At 39.2% G+C, this 26,330-nt stretch overlaps 1 protein-coding gene across 10 annotated transcripts in view; it reads left to right on the top strand.

Moving 5' to 3' along the window:
- The window catches only part of LOC135101479 (synaptophysin-like), a 137,765-nt gene that overhangs the window by 8,880 nt on the left and 102,555 nt on the right, over nucleotides 1–26,330 (top strand). For 7 of the 10 annotated variants that reach the window (XR_010269289.1, XR_010269288.1, XM_064005527.1 and 4 more), the window contains exon 2: nucleotides 6,071–6,094. The exons of the other annotated variants lie outside the window; for them this stretch is intronic. Coding sequence is in view for 5 of the 7 variants with exons in the window: in XM_064005527.1 (XP_063861597.1) it covers nucleotides 6,071–6,094 (24 nt within the window). In the remaining 2 variants the exon portion in view is untranslated. The remainder of the gene's footprint in view (nucleotides 1–6,070; nucleotides 6,095–26,330) is intronic. 10 annotated transcript variants of the gene reach the window in all.

Genomic DNA, 26,330 nt, shown 5'->3' with positions numbered 1-26,330 from the left:
ACTCGAAGAAAGAGCGTGATAAGTGGATAGTTTTTTTTTTTTATGTAAGAGGGACACTGGCCAAGGCCAACAAAAATCCAATAAAAGAAATGTCCACTGAAATGCCAGTCCCATAAAAGGGTTCAAAGCGATAGTCAAAAATTGAAGGATAAGTGTCTCGAAACCTCCCTCTTGAAGAAATTCAAGTCATAGGAAGGTGGAAATACAGAAGCAGGCAGGGAGTTCCAGAGTTTACTAGAGAAAGGGATGAGTGATTGAGAATACTGGTTAACTCTTGCATTAGAGAGGTGGACAGAATACGGGTGAGAGAAAGAAGAAAGTCTTGTGCAGCAAGGCCGCAGGAGGGGGGAGGCATGCAGTTAGTAAGATCAGAAGAGCAGTTAGCATGAAAAATAGCGGTAGAAGACAGCTAGAGATGCAACATTGTGGCAATGAGAGAGAGGCTGAAGACAGTCAGTTAGAGGAGAGGAGTTGATGAGACGAAAAGCTTTTGATTCCACCCTGTCTAGAAGAGCAGTATGAGTGGAACCCTCCCAGACATGTGAAGCATACTCCATACATGGATGGATAAGGCCCTTGTACAGAGTTAGCAGCTGGGGGGGTGAGAAAAACTGGCAGAGACGTCTCAGAACGCCGAACTTCATGGAAGCTGTTTTAGCTAGAGATGAGATGTGAAGTTTCCAGTTCAGATTATAAGTAAAGGACAGACCAAGGATGTTCAGTGTAGAAGAGGGGGAGAGTTGAGTGTCATTGAAGAAGAGGGGATAGTTGTCTGGAAGGTTGTGTCGAGTTGATAGATGGAGGAATTGAGTTTTTAAGGCATTGAACAATACCAAGTTTGCTCTGCCCCAATCAGAAATTTTAGAAAGATCAGAAGTCAAGCGTTCTGTGGCTTCCCTGCGTGAAATGTTTACTTCCTAAAGGGTTGGATGTCTATGAAAAGACGTGGAAAAGTGCAGGGTGGTATCATCAGTGTATGAGTAGATAGGACAAGAAGTTTGGTTTAGAAGATCATCAATGAATAATAAGAAGAGAGTGGGTGACAGGACAGAACCCTGAGGAACACCACTGTTAATAGATTTAGGAGAAGAACAGTGACCATCTACCACAGTAGCAATAGAATGGTCAGAAAGGAAACTTGAGATGAAGTTACAGAGAGAAGGATAGAATCCGTAGGAGGGTAGTTTGGAAGTCAAAGCTTTGTGCCAGACTCTATCATAACCTTTTGATATGTCCAAGGCAACAGCAAAAGTTTCACCAAAATCTGTAAAAGAGGATGACCAAGACTCAGTAAGGAAAGCCAGAAGATTACCAGTAGAGCGGCCTTGACGGAACCCATACTGGCGATCAGATAGAAGGTTGTGAAGTGATAGATGTTTAAGAATCTTCCTGTTGAGGATTGATTCAAAAACTTTAGATAGGCAGGAAATTAAAGCAATAGGACGATAGTTTGAGGGATTAGAACAGTCACCCTTTTTAGGAATGGGCTGAATGTAGGCAAACTTCCAGCAAGAAAGAAAGGTAGATGTTAACAGACAGAGCTGAAAGAGTTTGACTAGGCAAGATGCAAGCCCGGAGGCACAATAGGAGGGACCCAATCAGGTCCATGAGCTTTCCGAGTGTTTAGGCCAGCGAGGGCATGGAAAACATCATTGCGAAGAATTTTAATAGGTGGCATGAAGTAGTCAGAGGGTGGAGGAGAGGGAGGAACAAGCCCAGAATTGTCCAAGGTAGAGTTTTTAGCAAAGGTTTGAGTGAAGAGTTCAGCTTTAGAAATAGATGTGATAGCAGTGGTGCCATCTGGTTGAAATAGAGGAGGGAAAGAAGAAGAAGCAAAGTTATTGGAGATATTTTTGGCTAGATGCCAGAAGTCACGAGGGGAGTTAGATCTTGAAAGGTTTTAACACTTTCTGTTAATGGAGTTTTTGGCTAGTTGGAGAACAGACTTGGCATGGTTCTGGGCAGAAATATAAAGTGCATGAGATTCTGGTGATGGAAGGCTTAACCCTTTCCTTCCGGCACTTAAACTATTTTACCGTGCTATGACGGCTAAAAATGGTAAACCTAGAAATTGTCAGAAAACTGTTTGAATACTAATAATTATTTTCTCTTTGTTATTCTGAATACAATGATGTACTTTGTGGCTCGATGTGACTTCTGAAAGTTCAGTTTATGCCTTATCAAGGATCCCTCCTCCTCCCGCTGTGTGATCCGTCTTCCAGAAACAGCCCGGAGAGCAATGACACCGTGCGCGCACACACACACTCTCTCTCTCTCTCTCTCTCTCTCTCTCTCTCTCTCTCTCTCTCTCTCTCTCTCTCTCTCTCTCTCTCTCTCTCTCTCTCTCTCTCTCTCTCTCTCTCTCTCTCTCTCTCTCTCTCTCTCTGACAAGTTACCTTCTACCATTTTATTATAAAATCGAAGATAATGTTCTGTCCTGCTCCATGGTGAGTTATGATCTGAGATCCTTCACTCTTATCAGGATGTCTCTTCGCACTTATCATGGTGCTTTCCACCCGGCTGGTCACTGGGGTTGCCAAGTGTCGCCCGGAGAAAGGGAAAATAGCTTAGTTACTGCTAAATTTCCAGAGCTAGTGACAACACTATACATGTGGAAACATGCCAGACACTTCCACTCACCATCTGACTCGAGAAACCGCGCTTGGAGCTCAAAATTGAGGCGCGAAAATTCTTGATTACAGGTATGATCGCTGTCGCTACGGACACATTGATGCAATCGTATATATATACGATTGCCGGAAGGAAAGGGTTAAGTACCTTTTGTGGGCCACCTCTCTATCATGTATAGCATGAGAACAAGCTGTGTTAAACCAAGGTTTGGAATGTTTAGGTCGAGAAAAAGAGTGAGGAATGTACGCCTCCATGCCAAACACTATCACCTCTGTTATGCGCTCAGCACACAAAGACGGGTCTCTGACACGGAAGCAGTAGTCATTCCAAGGAAAATCAGCAAAATACCTCCTCACGTCCCCCCAAACTAGCAGAGGCAAAACGTCAGAGGCACCTTCGCTTAGGGGGATCCTGAGGAGGGATTGGAGCGATAGGACAAAGATACAGATATGAGATTGTGATCGGAGGAGCCCAACGGAGACGAAAGGGTGACAGCATAAGCAGAAGGATTAGAGGTCAGGAAAAGGTCAAGAATGTTGGGCGTATCTCCATGATGGTCAGGAATACTAGTAGGGTGTTGCACCAATTGCTCTAGGTGGTGGAGGATAGCAAAGTTGAAGGCTAGTTCACCAGGATGGTCAGTGAAGGGAGAGGAAAGCCAAAGCTGGTTGTGAACATTGAAGTCTCCAAGGATGGAGATCTCTGCAAAAGGGAAGAGGATCAGAATGTGCTCCACTTTGGAAGTTAAGTAGTCAAAGAATTTCTTATAGTCAGAGGAGTTAGGTGAGAGGTATACAGCACAGATAAATTTAGTTTGAGACTGACTCTGTAGTCGTAGCCAGATGGTGGAAAACTCAGAAGATTCAAGAGCGTGGGCACGAGAGCAGGTTAAGTCATTGTGTACATAAACGCGACATCCAGCTTTGGATAAAAAATGAAGATAGAGAAAGTAGGAGGGAACAGAAAAGGAGCTACTGTCAGTTGCCTCAGACACCTGAGTGTCAGTGAGGAAAAGAAGATGAGGTTTAGAAGAGGAGAGGTGGTGTTCTACAGATTGAAAATTAGATCTTAGACCACGAATGTTGCAGAGGTTAATGAAGAAAAGGTTGAGGGGAGTGTCAAGACACTTAGGGTCATCGATAGAAAGGCAGTCCAACCTGGGGACATTTATGTCCTTTGGGCTGTCTTAACATTTATTGTGTAGTAGAGCAGTTGTTGGAAAGAATTAGGGCTTTATATATGGAAGGAAATTATGGTAAAAAGCTGTAAGGAGAGAGTTTTCTTATAGAAACAGAAGTGAGGCAGGGATGTCCCCATGATTTAAATATATTCATGGTATATTCATGGATAGTGATATGAGAGAAATGAAAAAAAAATAGAAAAATTGGTGCAAGTCTACAACAGAATGAAGTGAGATTTGCTATAGTAGCATGTCTGGAGATGACACTGTCTTACTAGTAGAGAGTGAAAAGAAACTTCTGAGATTGGTGGATCATTTTCACATGGTGTGTGTGTGTAAGAGAATAAATTCTGGGAAGAGTAAAGTGAGTGTTTGAGAGGAGAGAATTGGAAGTTTGTGATTTTACAATATCTTTAGAATGATTGTATCAGTTGTGTAAGGTGGTCATGGGAGGAGAGAATAGAAGAGGGGACTGAGTTTAAGTATCTGGTAACAGTGCTCCATAAATGTGATGAGATGGATCAAGAGATAAGAAAATGGTTTGTGAAAAATAAGCTGGTCATAGGTTCGTGAAAGTCATGTATCTATGGAAGAAAAGAGATGTTTTAGGAACAGTATTCTTCTGCCAACACTAAAGTATAAAGTCCTAGACATGGAATAGGGCACAACAGCTGGGAGTGCATGCAGTAGAAATGAGTTATCTGAGAGAGGCATGTAGAGTGATAAGATGAGAGGGTGAGAGCAATGAAAGTCTGCTTGAAAGATGAGCATCTGTATAAATTGTGGAGTGGTGAATGGGTAAGAAGGAATAAACAGAGATGGTATGGCCATACTGAAAAGATGAAGGATAAAGAAACTGTAAACATACTTATGTGAGTGAAGCTGAAGGTGGTAATAGGAGAGGAAGGTCACTTGGAAGATGGAAGGATAGGATAAAGGAATATATATGTGAAAGAGGTGTTAGTAGAGGCCATGTGCTTGAACAAGGTAGAAGTGAATGTCTGAATAGGGAGATATTGAGGCTTTTCACCATAGTCATCTCCTTAGGGAAATGCTCTTGGAGGGAGCAAAGTGTCTGGGAGATGGATAGATAGATTGATATGATAGAAACATTCATAAACCAAATAAACATTGATCATAACACCCTAGTACAGACAGACACATGATTCATTTCCTCCCTCTCATAAATGAGGCATTTAGAGCACAAGGGGCAAACTCACCAAAATAAAATTTTGAGGTACTGTAATTGTGTTTAGAGATTAGAATATGTGATTATCTGTTATGAGTGGGCGTAGCCAAAAATATCACACAAAAATGCACTGCAAGGTGTTATGAACATATTCAAATAAAAGAAATGGTATGATGTTGATAATTTTAAAAGAATATATTTTTCAACTTAAATATTACATATGTTGATGCTGGAAATTATCTAAGTCATCAAATTGTGCAAAAAAAAGTAGAGACAATAAATTTTTGTAATCATCCTTCACTCCCAACATCTGAGAATGACATTGAGCAAGACAGGCAGGCAGGTTGTGGTTAGTTGGTGGATTAGAACTCAAGGATATTGTAATCTGTTTCATGTGTGTTATTCTTGGTGGTGGTGTTTGTACTTGGACATTGTTCCAGTGTATATAAGTCTCACTGCTATCCCTGTTCAGCTTCGTAACTGTTTTCTGCCACTTTCCTTCATACTTCTGATGCTTCTGCATAACCTTAGGTGGGCCACCATCATTTTCCTCACTGTCATTGCAGTTGTCCCCCCTCCCCCCCCCAAAAAAAAATCACACTCTTATTGGCTGAAAGAGAGGCTTGTCTTCCAGCTCACCTTGGGAACTCATAGATTACCTAGTCACCTGTTTTGCTTTCCATCCTGTGGGTGGTGGGAAGAGAAAAAGTACACGATAAGATGCAGATCTGTTAGTTGACTGTTCACCCTTTTGTGCTTATAGTGATAACTCAATTTTTGGGTTTCTCCATAGTCATGATTGATGCACACAACAACAAATAAAAAAATAAAAAAGATCTATAAGTATGTAATTTATCTATAAGTGCCTAAGAATAAGAATATCACAAAACAGATATATATATTTTAATTTCAGATTTTATATGATTTGTTTGATATAATACTTTGTTGGTTACTAATTCTTCCAGGTTTATAGATTAATATAATGTAGATAATCTAGATATGTAATGTCTAATTTTGCATGATCATTAATTTCCTGTGTAAAGATTTTTCTAATAAAGGTGTATCTTTAGATGCAGCCACAAGAAGAACCACAGGTAAAATTTGTATATTTATGCATGTTTAGCCTCAAGGATTGTCTTTTAATCTTTTTATTCCTTTTAAAGTAAAGATCTTTATTTTCCATTTCCATTTGTTCTTGTATGGATAAAAGAGAAAAAATCAGTTTTTGAATAGTGTTGCTCTATGAATTGAACATATCTAACATCTAGCCCATTTTAGACATTATGTAGGAAATTAATTTGCTCATGTACTAGAGTGCATGGTTGGAAATCATTAGATGCATGGAGCAGCTAACAGAACACCACTTATAGTTTATCACTGTTTGAAAGGATAAGCTCTCTGTTTACATAGGTCATCCTTTGTTATTTAATTTCAGCTCAATGAGCCTGTTTACTTTGCTTTACGGAGATAATTCCAAATTTACATTCTTTTATTCTTCCCTTGGTTGCCTGCCTGCCTATCACAACATTTTTTTTTTTCAGTACATTCTAGGCTTTTCATATCACTCAACCTGCCATACTTCACTACCAAACAACATTGCACTTGCTACAATTCATTGCTCATTTTTCATTTGCAAGATAAGCACTCTCACTTTACTGAAAATGGAAATAGAATTTACTGGTAACACCATGGTGTAGTGTTTTATATATATATATATATATATATATATATATATATATATATATATATATATATATATATATATATATATATATATATATATATATATATATATATATATATATATATATATAATTATTGAGCTATTGCTTGAAATATAATGCCTATTTTATTTATTTTCAATCCTACAGTGTGGTATTCAGGAAGTCCTTCTGTTTTGGAAAAATTGCATATACAGTGGTACCTCAGGTTATGAGGTTATGAATAACCTGGATCATGAGTAAAACATATTCAAGAAAAAATATTCAGGTTACAAGTGAGGACTTAAGTTGCAAGCATCTGTTTGAACAGGCAGAGAACCTGGCTTTTATTTTTCACCAGGTGGAACGCTTTAAACAGACGCCTGGCCACACTTGCTCTCACACACTTGCAGTCAGCACTGTGCTCTTGTAGGCAAAACTCATGCAGTCATATCCTTGTGCTCCTAGTGTGTTTTTTGTCTTTCTACATAAAGTTTCTACAATAAAGTTAACTTTATTTACATAAGTCATGATGTCACCTGGGAAGCTGACTGCCAAGGATGATGCTAGGAAGAAAGTGAAGGGCATAATTACCACTGAAACTAAGGTGGTGACACCCTAGGCAATTTTCAGCAACATGCCATTTTTGTTACTTGTTTTTGTTACCCATTTTGAAAATATTTTTAATAACAAATGCAAACAGAGAGCAAAAATGGCTAACGTGTTACTGAAAATGCTTAAAGTGTCACTGCAGTAGTGGCACACCAGATAGATAGATCATAGGAAAATTGTTATTATGATGTACGTGTTGTTGAACTTGACGGTTTGATTAATTTTTATTGTTTACTTTATCTCTTTGATTTGCCTTCTTTCATTGATTAACCAGATAAACAAGCTTTTATCTTGGCTGTTTTACATGACAGAGCAATTACTACAGAATCCTACCTGCATTCTTGACTCCTTGTAGATGCACCAAACATTCTTTATATTTTCCTAATCCCTAACACTTCAGCTTATTCTGTCAAACTGTCCTCTCCACCAGCCTTTTCCAGTCAGTCTTATTGACATATCCTGTCTTATTGCTCCAGTATGGAACCTTACATTTCACATACTTTGCTTAAGTCAAAGCATGTAAACCTTGCTTTTACTTGTATATTATCCAGGATAAAGAGGCAGCTCACACACAGTATATTAGTGTTCTATCTCCTGAAATTCATGCCCTTTATATTTTTGCCTGAAATTAAGCTCCAATTAAATTCTCCAATTTGTCAAAAATTCTTTTATCAACATTTAATGTCAAAATCTTCCAAGTTTATCTCCTCATAACTTTAGGCATCTAGCCAAAGACATCTCCAAAAAGTTTTCTCAGTTATTACACATTCTAGAATCCATGATTATTAATTATTGCTTAACCACCTTATTCACATCGAAAGCATATGAAGCTCCCAGCTATTTAGGGATCAAAAAAGAAAAGATGAAAGATGATTTACCCCTTTTTTGCATTTCCTATCATGATACCCACACCCTGGGTGTTGGTCTTTACTGCCATTCAGCTTCCATGCCTGGCAACCAATTCATCTCATGGGCAAGATGAGGGAATTTCTTAATTTCTCTTTGCCTGAAGCCCACACCTTGGCTCTGCTCACTGGCATGGAAAGGGCTCAGGGATGTTCCTTGTTGGCTCAAGCAGTTTGTGAGGAGGTCCAATTGCAGAATCTGGTAGATCCCAAGCCTTGCTTAGCTTCCATCAGATTGCCCAATGACTGGTACTGCTGGGTTAAATATTTTTATTGGACTGAGGGAAGTCTGGTTCCTTTGCTGAGAGGTAGTCCTCATTCACATAGAAGGTAAGGGCCCTTCTAGGAGTTATTTCAGTGCCTCTGGTTACTCCTTCTGCTGCTCCTTCCTCCTTCAGACAGTCGACCCCTGCAGTGGGATTCTTTTGAGGCAAGGGGTTCTGCTGTGGTTGTTCCTTCTGTTCATTTCTCCTCCAGACAATCAACCTCTGCAGTGAGGTTCTTTTCGGGCGAGGGGTCCAGTTGTGGGGGACTGCAAGGCTGGGAGGATCTCTTCAGAGAGTTCACTGTCTTCAGTATTAGTGGGGCCTGCCCCCAGAGATGCTGGAGGGAGTGGAAGGAATTGGGAGAGGGGGAATGGGCGGTGAAGACTGTTTTATGATTGCATTATTGCTTTTCTGCATCCTTCTTTATTGGGGAATCTGATATCTCTTCTTACTTTCACAGAAGGTATGGAGTATTATGTTGCTCTGGATCCCACCATCCCATCATTATTTGGAAGATCTGGACTGGTGGTTAGATCCACTGAACCTTATGGCAAGTGCTACTTTCATAGTGGCACCTCTGGAGCAAACTGTACTTGGATGCTTCACTTCACATGTGTGGTACTCATGTTGGGGCATGCACTGGCCTCCAGGATGTGGAGTCCCAAGGAGAGCAAATTCCACATCAATCAGCTTGAACTGTTGGCTACTTTCTAGGCCCTTCAGTCTTTTCAACAGGAGCTGTCAGGTTCAGTGGGCTCCCTATGGCAGGCAACTCAACAATGGTGGCTTATTTAAGAAAATCAGGCAGGACTCGTTCTAAGTCCCTCTCAGACCTCACAAAGGATATTCTGCAGTGGTATGAGAAAACTATCTCTCTTCACTCCCAAGTTTGTGCTGGGGCATTGCAGTGCAGTGGCAGATATCCCCTATCACTAGTGTGGGAGTTTGGAGTGAATTCTGCATCTAGTAATTTGTGAAAGGATTTTCAGTGTATGGAGGTCTCCCTATCTGGATCACTTCATAATGGCCCTGAACCATTCCTTTCCACTATGTGGGTCTCTTCTGCCATATCCAGCTGTTTGGAGAGAAGACATGTTCTCCTTCCAGATGAAAGGCTTAGACATGTATACCTTTCCCCCATTTGCTCTTTTTTGATGAATGCTGGTTCAAGACAGAAAGGCACAATGTGTTTGCATGACTTTTGTTGCTCCAAAGGGGCCCCTAAAGGATTGATACCCTCTATTTCTGAGGCTTCAGTTAATCAATCAATCATTTATTTTATGTCATTTTGACTTCATCCTTTCTGACTCTCTCACTTGTATTTGAAATTCCATTTTCATTCCCAATTAGTCTTATTCTATTTAGCAATTTGTAGGGTTTTTACTTTTATATATATGTGTGTGTGTATATATATATATATATATATATATATATATATATATATATATATATATATATATATATATATATATATATATATATATATATATATATATGGAGAGAGAGAGAGAGAGAGAGAGAGAGAGAGAGAGAGAGAGAGAGAGAAAGATGGCTCCAACTTATGGGGGTTTACTGTATGTATACATGTGATGCATGTACATAATATGTATGCGTAGGTAAGTGTGATCCATCCTTGTCAAAGCCGTGCGAAACTCGGGGTGATGATGCATGAAACTCGGGATGATAAGAATTTAGGATTAGGCGTGTTGTGTTATCTCAAATGTAGTAGTGCAAATGTGCTCATTTTGATGTATTTTTTTAACTGTGGAATTCTTTATATTATTTTCTGGTTCCTCGGAACCATTTAATTGTTTTCCCATAGGTTCTTTGGTCACCATAACACATTTACTATAACAAACACTACACTGGAACGAATCATGTTTGTTTTCGAATACTGTATTGTATGAGATTTTACTCTTTTGCTGTCACCACTTCATACTGCATTGGTACTGGGTCTTAAGTTTTGTGCTCAGTCCAGCCTTAAGCACAATTAGGAGGTAAGCACAAGGCTGTGCAGAAGGCTGGGGATTTTTGTTAATACAACCCAAATCTTTTGCAATAATTGGAGCATTTGCAATTGTCTGAGTTGCTGGTGATTGCTGGTTGTTTTGAAAAGGACAGCATTACTAGGAAGGTCTAGGGATGTGATTTATGGGGTCTGAGTGAGTGAGTGTGGTTTCATAGATGATGATGCTGGTTTGTGGCTTAGCTAATCTGGCAGCAAATGTAAACAAACATGGCATACCCAATTTCTGAATCAGTTTCACCTAGAGAAGTAAACTTTGATGGATTTAGTAAACAAGACTTAAATGAAAGTGTGAAATACGGTTTCTGAAGTTGAGATTGATAAAAGTAGAACATTATGTGGATCAACAGAGGAAGGAAATGAAAATAGTGGTGTAAATGGTAAAATCCCTTCAGGAAAAGTTGGAAATTAATTTAGGTAAAGACTGAAAACAGAACTGAAAACAGAACTGGAGGAGATTAAAGTGAGAGAACAAGAAAATATTAAGAAAAATGAGAAATTACAAAACAATACAGAAAAAGTAATGAAAGAAAATAAAGATTTGAAAGCAGAGTTAGTGAAAGGTGAGAAGAGGGTGAGAGAGGTAATCATGGATGAAATGAAAGGCAGGAAAATAAAAAAGGATAAAGCAAGTGTTGACTTAAAGGAAGTAATTGAAAAGTAACAAAGAAAATATGAAAATGTAGAAAACAAAGTGGTAAAGACAATGAAAAACAATGAAGACCTGGTAAGAGATGCAGTAAATAAGAGGAAAAGTGTTATAGTTTATGGAATTAAGGAGAAAAATATAACATACATATTGAAAAGAGATAAAGAAACAAAAACAGTGAAGGACTTGCTGAAGAAATTAAATGATGAAGATGACACTGAATTTTAGGAAGAAGTGGAAGAAGTTATTAGGCTGGGACCTTATCTGGAAGACAAAACAAGACCTATGAAAATAAGACTAAAATCACAAATAGCAGCAGAAAATATACTAGAAAGAACATCCAAACTAAGATAAGTAGAAGATTGCAAAGATATATATATTAGGAAGAACAGAAATGAAGAAGAATGGAAAAAATTGAAAGGAATGTATGAAGAAGCTAAGATGAAAATGAATCAATAACAGAAGAAGAAAAGACTAAATTTTTTTTGGAGAGTTTTGGGAGACAGACTGAAGAAATGATACATAAAGAAAAATTAAAATAAAACAGGAAAAAAATAGTAAAGATGAAGGACTGAATGTGATGTATATAAACATGGATGGATTGATACACAGGAAACTGAAATTACACAGCTATTTAAAAGAAAAAATCCAAAGGTGGTATGTTTAATGGAAACAAAGCTAAAAGAAGAAAGCCAGTAGTTATTAACAATAACTGCAATATAAGGAGAAGAGACAGGATTGGTAAAGGAGGGGGAGGTGTAATGATAATGACAAGAAAAGAGGTGAAGACAAAAATAATGAAATATGGGGAAAGAAAAGCATAAATAGTGAATGTTAACTTAGAGGACAATAATGGAGAAATACTAATGGTAATAACAACCTATGTACCACCCAAAACAAATTTTTGGAGCAAGGAAGACTATGAGAAAATAGTAGAAGGTACCATTCAGTGTTTGAGTAAATTGATCATAAGTAATGAAAGAGTGTTATTGGTTGGTGACATCAATTGCAAAGAAGTAAGTTGGGAATGTTCAAGGCAGGAGGAAACAAAACTATGTTGGGGAGAAAGATTTCTGAAGCTGACTATGATGATGTAATGGGTGACTGAAAATACAAGATATAGGAGAGATGATAAACCAGCAAGACTAGACCTAATATTAACAAAAGGAATCAACCTAACTAAAGAATTAAGATACATGTGTCCCATGGGAAAAAGTGACCATGTAATGATAGAAATGGAGACTGATAATGATGTCAGTGAAGAGGAATCATATAAAGAAAACAGAAGAAACTATAGAAAAATTAATATAGACAATAAGAGTCTATGAAGAAATGGACTGTGGAAAGCTGAAAAGAGCAAATTATTTGCAAGATAAGTATGATATTTTTATGGAACTATATGAGACATGACTAAATAAATATATCCCATTATACAAACCTAAAGAAAAAGGAAAATAGATGTGGTTCAGTGTGAGATGTGCAAGTCCAAAGAAAAAAGAGATGAAGCATGAATAAAAATGAAAAGAAATCAAAACCCCCCAAAAATAAAGAAGACTTTAAGATAATAAGAAATTAATGTGTGAAAATAAGGAGAGAAGAAGAGAAAGGATATGAAAAGGATACAGTTGAAAATTTTAAGGATAAACCAAAACTACAAATTCATAAAAATTAAACTAAAAGAAAAGTAGAAAGATTGAAGGATGGAAATGAAACATATGAAGACCCAAAAGACATGAGTGAATTGCTAAACAAAAACTTTCAACAGGTTTTTACAGAAGAATAGAATTTAAAGAACCACAATATGAGAAGACAAAAAAAAACAAATGTGGGAAATTTATAAAATGATGGAGGAACTGGAAGAAAAGCAACAGGAGCATCAAGTTTCATTTTAAAAAAGTGCAGGAAACAATTAATTGAACCAGTATATGACATGATAAAGTGCTCAATATCAAATGGAAGAGTGCCTAAGGAAATGGAATAGACCAGACATAGTGCCAGTTTATAAAAGTGGAAAGAAAGAAAAACCACTAAACTACTGACCAGTATCAATGACCAGCATAGTATGTAAGGTCTGTGAAAAAGTGATTGACAAGCAGTGTACAAAATTTCTAGAAAAACATGATATAATATCAGAAAAACAGTATGGCTTTAGACAAAAGCAATCATGTGTAACAAATTTGATGAGCTGCTATTCGAGAGTGACTGATACAAAACAAGAGAGGAATGGATGGGTAGACTGTGTGTATTTAGATCTAAAAAAAGCTTTTGATAAAGTTCCCCACAACAGGCTACTACGGAAGCTAGAAAATATAGGAGGATTAAATGGAAAATTAAATAAATTGGATGGAAAGTTATTTAAAGGGAAGAGAAATGAGAACAGTAGTAAAAGATGTAAAATCGAAATGGAGAAAAGTAGATAGTGGAGTACCACAAGGATCAGTGCTGGCACCAATACTTTTCTTGATCTACATAAATGATATGCCTGAAGGAGTAAAGAGTTACATGGATTTGTTTGCAGGCAATGCAATATTACAAAGACACAGAAGAAACAACAAAGACTGAAATTTTACAAGAAAAATTGAATAAAATCTGGGACTGGAGTAAGAAATGGATGAAATTTAATGTGAAAAAATGCCATGTAATGGAAATGTGAAAAAGTTAAGAGACCAAAATGGACATATAAAATGGGAAATGGAGAAATAAAAGTACAAGAAGAGAAAGATCTGAGAGTGATAATACAGGATAGTTAACAGTTGGAGAAACATGTAGAAAAGATATTCAGAGATACATGTAGAATGGTGAGAAATGTTGGAACAGCATTCCACTACATGAATAAAGATATGATGAGAAAGATAATTATCACTGATTTTTTTTTTTTTTTTTATGTAGGAAGGACATTGGCCAACAGCAACAAAACTCCAATAAAAAAAAAAATGCCCACTGAAATGCCAGTCCCATAAAAGGGTCAAAGTGGTATTCAAAAATTGATGAATAAGTGTCTTGAAACCTCCCTCTTGAAGGAATTCAAGTCAATAGAAAGGTGGAAATACAGAAGCAGGCAGGGAGTTCCAGAGTTTACTAGAGAAAGGGATGAATGATTGAGAATACTGGTTAACTCTTGCGTTAGAGAGGTGGACAGAATAGGGGTGAGAGAAAGAAAAAAGTCTTGTGCAGCAAGGCCACGGGAGGAGGGGAGGCACGCAGTTAGCAAGATAAGAAGAGCAGTTAGCATGAAAATAGCAGTAGAAGACAGCTAGAGATGCAACATTGTGGTGGTGAGAGAGAGGCTGAAGACAGTCAGTTAGAGGAGAGGAGTTGATGAGACGAAAAGCTTTTGATTCCACCCTGTCTAGAAGAGCAGTATGAGTGGAACCCTCCCAGACATGTGAAGCATTCTCCATACATGGATGGATAAGGCCCTTGTACAGAGTTAGCAGCTGGGGGGGTGAGAAAAACTGGCGGAGATGTCTCAGAATGCCTAACTTCATAGAAGCTGTTTTAGCTAGAGATGAGATGTGAAGTTTCCAGTTCAGATTATAAGTAAAGGACAGACTGAGGATGTTCAGTGTGGAAGAGGGGGACAGTTGAGTGTCATTGAAGAAGAGGGGATAGTTGTCTGGAAGGTTGTGTTGAGTTGATAGATGGAGGAATTGAGTTTTTAAGGCATTGAACAATACCAAGTTTGTTCTGCCCCAATCAGAAATTTTAGAAAGATCAGAAGTCAAGCGTTCTGTGGCTTCCCTGCGTGAAATGTTTACTTCCTGAAGGGTTGGATGTCTATGAAAAGACATGGAAAAGTGCAGGGTGGTATCATCAGTGTATGACACTAAAGACAACTCTCTTCCTCCACACAAAACTACAAGCACCTAATAACACACACACCCTTCACTCAAAAATTTTAAAATCATCATGGCGACTCCTACACCAGCCTCGGAGTTCCCATCTGGGGAGGGGACCATAAATGTCCCCAGGTCGGACTGCCTTTCTGTCGACGACCCTCTGTGTCTTGACACCCCCCTCAACTTTTTCTTCATTAACTTCTGCAACATTCGCAGTCTAAGATCTAATTTTCAATCTGTAGAACACCACCTCTCCTCTTCTAAGCCTCATCTTTTCCTCACTGAAACTCAGGTGTCTGAGGCAACTGACAGTAGCCCCTTTTCTGTTCCCTCCTACTTTCTCTATCCTCATTTTCAATCCAAAGCTGGATGCTGCGTTTATGTGCGCAACGACTTAACCTGCTCTCGTGCCCACACTCTTGAATCTTCCGAGTTTTCCACCATCTGGCTACGACTACAGAGTCACTCTCATACTAAATTTATCTGTGCTGTATACCTCTCACCTAACTCCTCTGACTATAAGAAATTCTTTGACTACTTAACTTCCAAAGTGGAGCACATTCTGAACCTCTTCCCTTTTGCAGAGATCTCCATTCTTGGAGACTTCAATGTTCACCACCAGCTTTGGCTTTCCTCTCCCTTCACTGACCATCCTGGTGAACTAGCCTACAACTTTGTTATCCTCCATGACCTAGAGCAATTGGTGCAACACCCTAATCGTATTCCTGACCGTCTTGGAGATATGCCCAACATTCTTGACCTTTTCCTGACCTCTAATCCTTCAGCTTATGCTGTCACCCTTTCTTCTCCGTTGGGCTCCTCTGATCACAGTCTCATATCTTTATCTTGTCCTATCACTCCAATCCCTCCTCAGGATCCCCCTAAGCGAAGGTGCCTCTGGCGTTTTGCCTCTGCTAGTTGGGGGGACCTGAGGAGGTATTTTGCTGATTTTCCTTGGAATGACTACTGCTTCCGTGTCAGAGACCCGTCTTTATGTGCTGAGCGCATAACAGAGGTGATAGTGTCTGGCATGGAGGCATACATTCCTCACTCTTTTCCCCGTCCTAAACCTTCTAAACCTTGGTTTAACACAGCTTGTTCTCGTGCTATACATGATAGACAGGTGGCCCACAAAAGGTACTTAAGCCTTCCATCACCAGAATCTCATGAACTTTATATTTCTGCCTGGAACCATGCCATGTCTGTTCTCCAACTAGCCAAAAACTCCTTCATTAACAGAAAATGTCAAAACCTTTCAAGATCTAACTCCCCTCGTGATTTTTGGCATCTAGCCAAAAATATCTCCAATAACTTTGCTTCTTCTTCTTTCCCTCCTCTATTTCAACCAGATGGCACCACTGCTATCACATCTATTTCTAAAGCTGAACTCTTTCCTCAAATCTTTGCTAAAAACTCTACCTTGGACGATTCTGGGCTTGTTCCTCCCTCTCCTCCACCCTCTGACTACTTCATGCCACCTATTAAAATTCTTCGCAATGATGTTTTCCATGCCCTCGCTGGCCTAAACCCTCAGAAGGCTTATGGACCTGATGGGGTCCCTCCTATTGTTCTCCGAAACTGTGCCTCTGTGCTTGCACCTTCCCTAGTCAAACTCTTTCAGCTCTGTCTGTCAACATCTACCTTTCCTTCTTGCTGGAAGTTTGCCTACATTCAACCTGTTCCTAAAAAGGGTGACCGTTCTGATCCCTCAAACTACCGTCCTATTGGTTTAATTTCCTGCCTATCTAAAGTTTTTGAATCTATCCTCAACAGGAAGATTCTTAAACATCTATCACTTCACAACCTTCTATCTGATCGCCAGTATGGGTTCTGTCAAGGCCACTCTACTGGTGGTCTTCTGGCTTTCCTTACTGAGTCTTGGTCATCCTCTTTTAGAGATTTTGGTGAAACTTTTGCTGTTCCCTTGGACATATCAAAAGCTTTTGATAGAGTCTGGCACAAAGCTTTGATTTCCAAACTACCCTCCTACGGTTTCTATCCTTCTCTCTGTAACTTCATCTCAAGTTTCCTTTCTAACCGTTCTATTGCTGCTGTGGTAGACGGTCACTGTTCTTCTCCTAAATCTATTAACAGTAGTGTTCCTCAGGATTCTGTCCTTTCACCCACTCTCTACTTATTATTCATTAATGATCTTCTAAACCAAACTTCTTGTCCTATCCACTCCAACGCTGATGATACCACCCTGCACTTTTCCACGTCTTTTCATAGACGTCCAACCCTTCTGGAGGTAAACATATCACGCAGGGAAGCCACAGAACGCCTGACTTCTGATCTTTCTAAAATTTCTGATTGGGGCAGAGCAAACTTGGTATTGTTCAATGCCTCAAAAACTCAATTCCTCCATCTATCAACTGGACACAACCTTCCAGACAACTATCCCCTCTTCTTCAATGACACTCAACTGTCCCCCTCTTCTACACTGAACATCCTCGGTCTGTCCTTTACTTATAATCTGAACTGGAAACTTCACATCTCATCTCTAGCTAAAATAGCTTCTATGAAGTTAGGTGTTATGAGATGTCTCCGCCAGTTTTTCTCACCCCCCCAGCTGCTAACTCTGTACAAGGGCCTTATCCGTTCATGTATGGAGTATGCTTCACATGTCTGGGGGGGTTCCACTCATACTGCTCTTCTAGACAGGGTGGAATCAAAAGCTTTTCGTCTCGTCAACTCTTCTCCTCTAACTGACTGTCTTTAGCCTGTCTCTCACCGCCGCAGTGTTGCATATCTAGCTGTCTTCTACCGCTATTTTCATGCTAACTGTTCTTCTGATCTTGCTAACTGCATGCCTCCCCTCCTTCTGTGGCCTCGCTGCACAAGACTTTCTTCTTTCTCTCACCCCTATTCTGTCCACCTCTCTAACGCAAGAGTTAACCAGTATTCTCAATCATTCATCCCTTTCTCTAGTAAACTCTGGAACTCCCTGCCTGCTTCTGTATTTCCACCTTCCTATGACTTGAATTCCTTCAAGAGGGAGGTTTCAAGACACTTATTCATCAATTTTTTACCACTGCTTTCACCCTTTTATGGGACTGGCATTTCAGTGGGCATTTTTTTTTATTAGATTTTTGTTGCCCTTGGCCAGTGTCCTTCCTACATAAAAAAAAAAAAAAAATGAGTGGATAGGACAAGAAGTTTGGTTTAGAAGATCATTAATGAATAATAAGAGAGTGGGTGACAGGACAGAACCCTGAGGAACACCACTCTTAATAGCTTTAGGAGAAGAAGAGTGATCGTCTACCACAGCAGCAATAGAACGGTCAAAAAGGAAAGTTGAGATGAAGTTACAGAGAGAAGGATAGAAGCCGTAGGAGGGTAGTTTGGAAATCAAAGCTTTGTGCCAGACTCTATCAAAAGCTTTTCATATATCCAAGGCAACAGCAAAAGTTTCACCAGAATCTCTAAAAGAGGATGACCAAGACTCAGTAAGGAAAGCCAGAAGATCACCAGTAGAGCGGCCTTGACGGAACCCATATTGGTGATCAGATAGAAGGTTGTGAAGTGATAGATGTTTAAGAATCTTCCTGTTGAGAATAGATTCAAAAACTTCAGATAGGCAGGAAATTAAAGCAATAGGACGGTAGTTTGAGGGATTAGAATGGTCACCCTGTTTTAGGAACAGGTTGAATGTAGGCAAACTTCCAGCAAGAAGGAAAGGTAGAGCTGAAAGAGTTTGACTAGGCAAGGTGCAAGCACGGAGGCATAGTTTCGGAGAACAATAGGAGGGACCCCATCAGGTCCATAAGCCTTCTGAGGGTTTAGCACAGCGAGGGCAAGGAAAACATCACTGCGAAGAATTTTAATAAGTGACATGAAGTAGTCAGAGGGTGGAGGAGAGGGAGGAACAAGCCCAGAATCGTCCAAGATAGATTTTTTAGCAAAGGTTTGAGCGAAGAGTTCAGCTTTAGAAATAGATGTGATAGCAGTGGTGCCATCTGGTTGAAATATAGGAGGGAAAGAAGAAGAAGCAAGCAGTGGTGCCATCTGGTTGAAATAGAGGAGGGAAAGAAGAAGAAGCAAGGTTATTGGAGATATTTTTGGCTAGGTGCCAGAAGTCACAAGGGGAGTTAGATCTTGGAAGGTTTTGACACTTTCTGTTAATGAAGGAGTTTTTGGCTTGTTGGAGAACAGACTTGGCATGGTTCCGGGCAGAAATATAAAGTGCATGAGATTCTGGTGATGGAAGGCTTGAGTACCTTTTGTGGGCCACCTCTGTATCATGTATAGCACGAGAACAAGCTGTGTTAAACCAAGGTTTAAGAGGTTTAGGACGAGAAAAAGAGTGAGGAATGTATGCTTCCATGCCAGACACTATCACCTCTGTTATGCACTCAGCACACAAAGATGGGTCTCTGACACAGAAGCAATAGTCATTCCAAGGAAAATCAGCAAAATACCTCCTCAGGTCCCCCCAACTAACAGAGGCAAAACGCCAGAGGCACCTTCGCTTAGGGGGATCCTGAGGAGGGATTGGAGCTATAGGACAAGATACAGATATGAGATTGTGATTGGAGGAGCCCAACGGAGAAGAAAGGGTGACAGCACAAGCAGAAGGATTAGAGGTCAGGAAAAGGTTAAGAATGTTGGGCATATATCCAAGACGGTCAGGAATACGAGTAGGGTGTTGCACCAATTGCTCTAGGTCGTGGAGGATAGCAAAGTTGAAGGCTAGTTCGCCAGGATGGTCAGTGAAGGGAGAGGAAAGCCAAAGCTGGTGGTGAACATTGAAGTCTCCAAGAATGGAGATCTCTGCAAAAGAGAAGAGGGTCAGACTAAAGTTGGAATATGCTAAATCAGTGTGGTCTCCCCACAAGAAGAAACATGTCACAAAACTAGAAAGGATACAAAGGATGGCAACAAACATGGTTCCAGAACTGGAAGAATTAACATAAGAAGACAGGTTAAAGAAAATTAATCTACTTTTTGAAGTGAAAGGGGAGATTTAATACCAATTTATAAATTGTGAAATAGAGAGGAAGAAATTGATAATAAGAAACTGCTGCTAAGAGAAGTAGAAAATACCAGATACACACGAGGCCATAGGAAAAAAAAACTAAGAAAAGGAAGATGCTTGGATAATATAAAGAAAAATAGTTTCTCACAGACTGACTATTCTAATCCCTCAAACTATTGTCCTATTGCTTTAATTTCCTGCCTACCTAAAGTTTTGAATCTATCCTCAACCAGAAGATTCTTAAACATCTATCACAACCTTCTATATGATCTCTTTATGGGTTCCATCAAGGCTGCTCTACCGGTGATCATCTGGCTTTCCTTACTGAGTTCTGGTCATCCTCTTTTAGGGATTTTGGTGAAACTTTTGCTGTTGGCTTAGGCATATCAAAAGCTTTTAATAGAGTCTGGCACAGAGCTTTGATTTCCAAACTACCTTCCTACAGCTTCTATCCCTTTCTCTGTAACTTCATCTCAAGTTTTTTTTTTCTGACCATTCTATTGCTGCTGTGGTAGACAGTCACTGTTCTTCTAAATCTCCTAAAAGTGGTGTTCCTCAGGGTTCTGTCCAGTCACCCACTCTCTTCCTACTATTCATCAATGATCTAAACCAAACTTCGTCCTATCCACTCCTATGCTGATGATACCACCCTGCACTTTTCCATGTCTTTTCGTAGACATTCAATCCTTCAAGAAGTAAACATTTTTCCCAGGGAAGCCACAAAACACCTGACTTCTGATTTCTCAAAAATTTCTGATTTGGGACAGAACAAACTTAGTATTGCTCAATGCCTCAAAAACTAAATTCCTCCAACTCTCAACTCAACACAACCTTCCAGGCAACTATCCCCTCTTTTTTCAGAGACACAAAACTGTCCCCCTCTTCCACACTTAACATCCTCAGTCTGTTCTTTACTTATAATCTAAAGTGGAAATTTCACATCTCATCTCTCACTAAAACAGCTTCTATGAAGTTAGACGTTCTGAGACATCTCCACCTATTTTTCTTACCTACCCAGCTGCTAACTCTGTACAGGGGCCTTAGTTGTCCATGTATTGAGTATGCTTCACATGTAGGTGGGGGGATTCCACTCATACTACTCTTTTAGACAGGGTAGAGTCAAAAGCATTTCATCTTATCAATTCCTCTCCTCTAAGTAACTGACTGTCTTCAGTCTCTCATTGCCACAATGCTCTAGCTATCTTCTACTACTATTTTCATGCTAACTGCTCATCATAACTTGCTAACTGCATGCCTCCCCTCCTCCTGCGGCCTCACTGCACAAGACTTCTTTTTCTCACCCCTATTCTGTCCACTTCTCAAGTGCAAGAGTTAACTATTATTCTCAGTCATTCATCCCTTTCCCTGGTAAACTCCCTTCCTTCTTATGTATTTCCTCCTTCTTATGACTTGAACTCTTTCAAGAGAAAGGTTTCAAGACAGTTATCCGTTAATTTTTGACAACCGCTTTTTGACTGTTTCGGGTCTGACACTTCAGTAGGACTTTTTTTTTATTATTATATTTTGTTGCTTTTGGCCAGTGTCCCTCCTACATAAAAACTTCAGATCCTTTGTTTGACTCTAGATTACTTTTTAATTGCATATTTAAGGGGAGCGCCCACCTCCAATTGCATTGAAAATTTTTTTTTTTCACCTTTTTTTTGGGGGGGCTTAAATTCATCCCACATGATAGGGGAAATGTTTGGTATACAATAATCACGGATCTGACAAGTTTAGGCTTAGGTAGAGAGCGGTTTCCCCACCCCCCCCATTTTCGCCGTGCTGTGGTAGCGTCTCGATGGCCGCGCGCGACAAGCTGCCATAGAGAGAATTGCTTATTTCTCTATCAATGGCTTTCAATTTGTCCTTCTCTACAGCAAAATCTATGCTGGAAAGAAAAAAGGAAAAATATATATCCCTTTCCGATGATGCAACTACTTCCATGATACCCCAGGGGTGAGACTATCTAGTCGGTAAAGGCCAAAAATATATAAATAAATAAATAACTAAATATTCAACAATACTTTTATGTTTCACTTACATCACTAACTTGATCAAATAAAATCAAAGTACAGGGAAGGGTATAAAAAGGCAATAAAAGCTATAGGCACCACATGCTGAGCCTTGCAATGTTTCAGCATTGCATAGAAAGCCTCTAATAGCAATGATTTACAAATATAACAATATATAAATGAAATCCCTATAAATCCTGCTCTCTCTCTGACTCAGCAAGAGAGAAAATGGGGAAGTTTTAGGGGTAGCTAGCCTCGTTTCTACTGATTTTTAGGCATCTTATTGAAAGTTGATCCATTTTTGCCTCTCCTGAAAAACATGCTTTTTTGAGGTTTTCCTGTAATGACTGGATTATTTATTGTCCTATAGTCACCATTTTTGTCATGTAAGTAGACGGGACTGTGACACACGATCGATAAGAAGAAATTTTCATTTTTCAAGTAGGTTTTTTTCTTGTGATTTTCTTTATGCACAAAAAAATTTCCTCTATGTTTGACTAATGTTTTGATTACTTTATAATATTGATTTGGACAAAACCTTCTTACTGAACCTGCATAATCTTTCTAGCTGCTACCATGCACAATTTCAATGTGATCCATTGACTCTAAAATTTTTTATCCAATTTTTTTTAACAACTTTGAAAAGAATTCACTGCGCATGCGCAGTTCGTTATAGATTAATAAAAATTTCAACGAGTATTATATTTTTAATGACAAAGAAGATGAAACAATGGAAAAAAAGTCTACGGTTAAAAGGAGCCACTTTGCAGGTGGAGGTGGGCGCTCCCCTTAAACTGATTTACATATAAATATGAAGAGTAAACAAAAAAAAAACTCAAAAAAACAATAACCTCCCCCCCAAAAAATAATAAACCCCCCAAAAAATACATTGGGTTGGGTTTAAAAAAGAAATTTTTCAGACCCTGGTAGATATGAAGATGGGACCACATGAGCATAGCTCAGGCCCTTTAAATTACAACTAGGTAAATTTAACTAGGTAAACATACACACACACATATCTTCTTCCACCTCTGCCTCCCTGGAGCCTCCATTGTGGAAATAGTACTTACATTGCTATCACTACTATCTTTGTCTGCATTTTTCAGGTAACAAAAGTTTCATTTCATTAATAAAAGCTGCACATAGTAATTGGCTTCTGAGTCAAAAGAGCTACAGAAGTTACAGATCTCCATCCATCCCAAATTTCTCCTCTCTCTTTTTGTCATTATTGCTTTTCTCTCCCTTACATCAGCAACTCTCTCTCTTTCTTTCACCTATCATTCCCCCTTCCTCTTTCTGCAACTACATTGATATCTACTTGTTTTCAACCTTACTCATGTAACCCTCCAAGTGACTATCACTTTGGTCTTCTCCATATCTTTCAAGCCTCTTTACTTCATGCAAGTCTTCCATCTATTAAATCTGCCATTTGCTTCATCCTGCTCTTTGCTGTTATCACCATCTTACAATAACTCCCACAGTCCTTTGATTTCTTCTTGCCTTGTCACTTCCTTCACCACTGCAAACAGCAAAGGATTTTGAGCAGACTCCCACACATTGGTCTTCTTGCTCCCATCTGCATTCTTTATATTGTATTCATGTACAAAGTTAGGGCATACAATATAGCTGCACATGATCTTGATGCTCATCTCCATCTCATTGGCTGTTGAGCCTTCAGTGAATGATATCCTTTACCTTGGGACACAGGGCCATTGTAACATCTGGGTTTTCACTTTTTTTTTTTTTTTTATGTAAGGGCCACTGGCCAAGGGCAACAAAAAAAAAAAAAAAAAAAAGGCCCACTTAATAAGTGCTAGTTCCCAGAGCAATGTCAAATAAAATGATCAAATAACAGAGGATAAATGTCTTGAAACTTCCCTATTGAAAGAGTTCAAGTCATAGGAAGGAGGAAATACAGAAACAGGCAGGAAGTTCAAGAGTTTACCAGAGAAAGGGATGAATGATTGAGAGCACTGGTTATATCTTGCACTAGAGAGGTGGACAGAATAGGGATGAGAGAAAGAAGAATGCCTTGTGAAGTGAGACTGCTAGAGGAGGGCAGACATGTGGTTACCAAGATCAGAAGAACAGTTAGCATGAAAATTGCAGTAAAAGATAGCAAGAGATGCAACATTGCAGCAATGAGAGAGAGGCTGATGATAGTTAGAGGAGTTGATAAGACGAAAAGCTTTTGATTCCACCCTGTCTAAAAGAATAGTATAAGTGGAGCCCCCCATACATCTGAAGCATACTCCTTGCATGGACCGATAAGGCCCCTGTACAGAGTTAGCAGCTTAGGGGAAGGGGGCTGGTGAGAAAAGTGACGGGGATGACTCAGAATGCCTAACTTCATAGAAATTGTTTTAGCCAGAGATGAGATGTGAAATTTCCAAGCCAGAAATGAGATGTGAAATTTCCAGTTTAGATCATAAATAAAGGACAGATCGAGAATGTTCAGCGTAGAAGAGGAGAACAGTTGTCATTGAAGAAGAGGGGATATTTATCTGGAAGGTTGTGTCAAATTGATAGAGGAATTGAGTTTGAGGCATTGAGCAATACTAACTTTAGTCTGCCTAATCAGAAGTTTTAGAGAGATCAGAAGTCAGGCATTTTGTGGCTTCCCTGCATGAGCTGTTTACTTCCCTGAAGGATTGAATGTCAATGAAAAGACATGGAAAAGCGCAGGGTGGGATCATAAACATATGAGTGGAGAGGAGAAGTTTGCTTTAGAATAGGGTTCCCAATCTTTCTGTTCCTCTGTACCACTTGGACATTTTTATAGATTCCTATGTACCCATAATTAAATTAAGACTAAAAAGATGGAATTGTGATATTTTGATATTGCACTGTACTCAAAAGTATTTGTAAAATAGTTGAGTAGGTGGAGTCCAAGTAACATACAAATACATGATATTGTGCACTTAAGTATGAGTACATGTACCAATTTGGACCCAAGCCTTTAAGTTTTTTAAAAATATTATTCCTTGTCTTTTCATTTATTTTTATTGCATGTGTAGTAAAATTTTTATGTAACATATGCAACAGAGTTATGGCAACAATGCTGGTGACGAGTCATGTCATTACACCTTCGTTAGTTGATATATGAGTTGGTACCTGATACTTTCAGGGCCAGTACAGATTGTGGCCATGGGAAGTTCCATATTAGTGAAAAACAAATGGTATTCACCCTACTCTTGATATAATTTAGATAAAAGTTTGGCTTGCCAAAATGAGGAAATTGGAAAAAAAAACACGACATTGTGCAATCTGACTGCAGATTACAACACCATTTATTGCACAGTAATGGTTATTCTCTGAGATGTGATGTACCCCATGAAAAGTGTAAATGTACCACTGGGGGTATATGTATCCCAGGTTGGGAATCCCTGCTTTAGAAGATGGGTGACAGGACAGAACCCTGAGGAACACCACTGTTGATTAATAGACTTAGGAGAAAAACAGTGACTGTCTACCACAGCAGCAATAGAATGTTCAGAAAGGGAACTAGAGGTGAAGTTATAGAGAGAAGGATAGAATCCATAGGGGGAGGGTAGTTTGGAAATTAAAGATTTGTACCAGACTCTATCCAAAGCTCTTTTATGTCTAAGGCAACATTAAAAGTTTCACCAAAATTCTTAAAAGAGGATGACCAAGACTCATTAAGGAAAGCCAGAGGATCACCAATAGAACAGCCTTGACAGAACCCATACTAGTGACGAGATATAAAGTCATAAAGCGATAGATGCTTAAGAACCTTCCTTTTTTTTTTTTTTTTTTTTTTTTTTTTTTTTTTTTTTTTATGTATGAAGGACACTGGCCAAGGGCAACAAAAATCCAATAAAAAAATATGCCCACTGAAATGCCAGTCCCAGAAAAGGGTCAAAGCAGTGGTAAAAAATTGATGAATAAGCGTCTTGAAACCTCCCTCTTGAAGGAATTCAAGTCATAGGAAGGTGGAAATACAGAAGCAGGCAGGGAGTTCCAGAGTTTACCAGAGAAAGGGATGAATGATTGAGAATACTGGTTAACTCTTGCGTTAGAGAGGTGGACAGAATAGGGGTGAGAGAAAGAAGAAAGTCTTGTGCAACGAGGCTGCGTGAGGAGGGGAGACATGCAGTTAGCAAGATCAGAAGAGCAGTTAGCATGAAAATAGTGGTAGAAGACAGCTAGATATGCAACATTGCGGCGGTGAGAGAGAGGCTGAAGACAGTCAGTTAGAGGAGAGGAGTTGATGAGACGAAAAGCTTTTGATTCCACCCTGTCTAGAAGAGCAGTATGAGTGAAACCTCCCCAGACATGTGAAGCATACTCCATACATGGACGGATAAGGCCCTTGTACAGAGTAA

This window comes from Scylla paramamosain, chromosome 1 (assembly GCF_035594125.1).
Source record: "Scylla paramamosain isolate STU-SP2022 chromosome 1, ASM3559412v1, whole genome shotgun sequence".
NCBI classification, from domain to species: domain Eukaryota; kingdom Metazoa; phylum Arthropoda; class Malacostraca; order Decapoda; family Portunidae; genus Scylla; species Scylla paramamosain.
The sequence above is the reverse complement of the archived record's forward strand: the minus strand, read 5'-3'. Positions and strand labels throughout refer to the sequence as shown.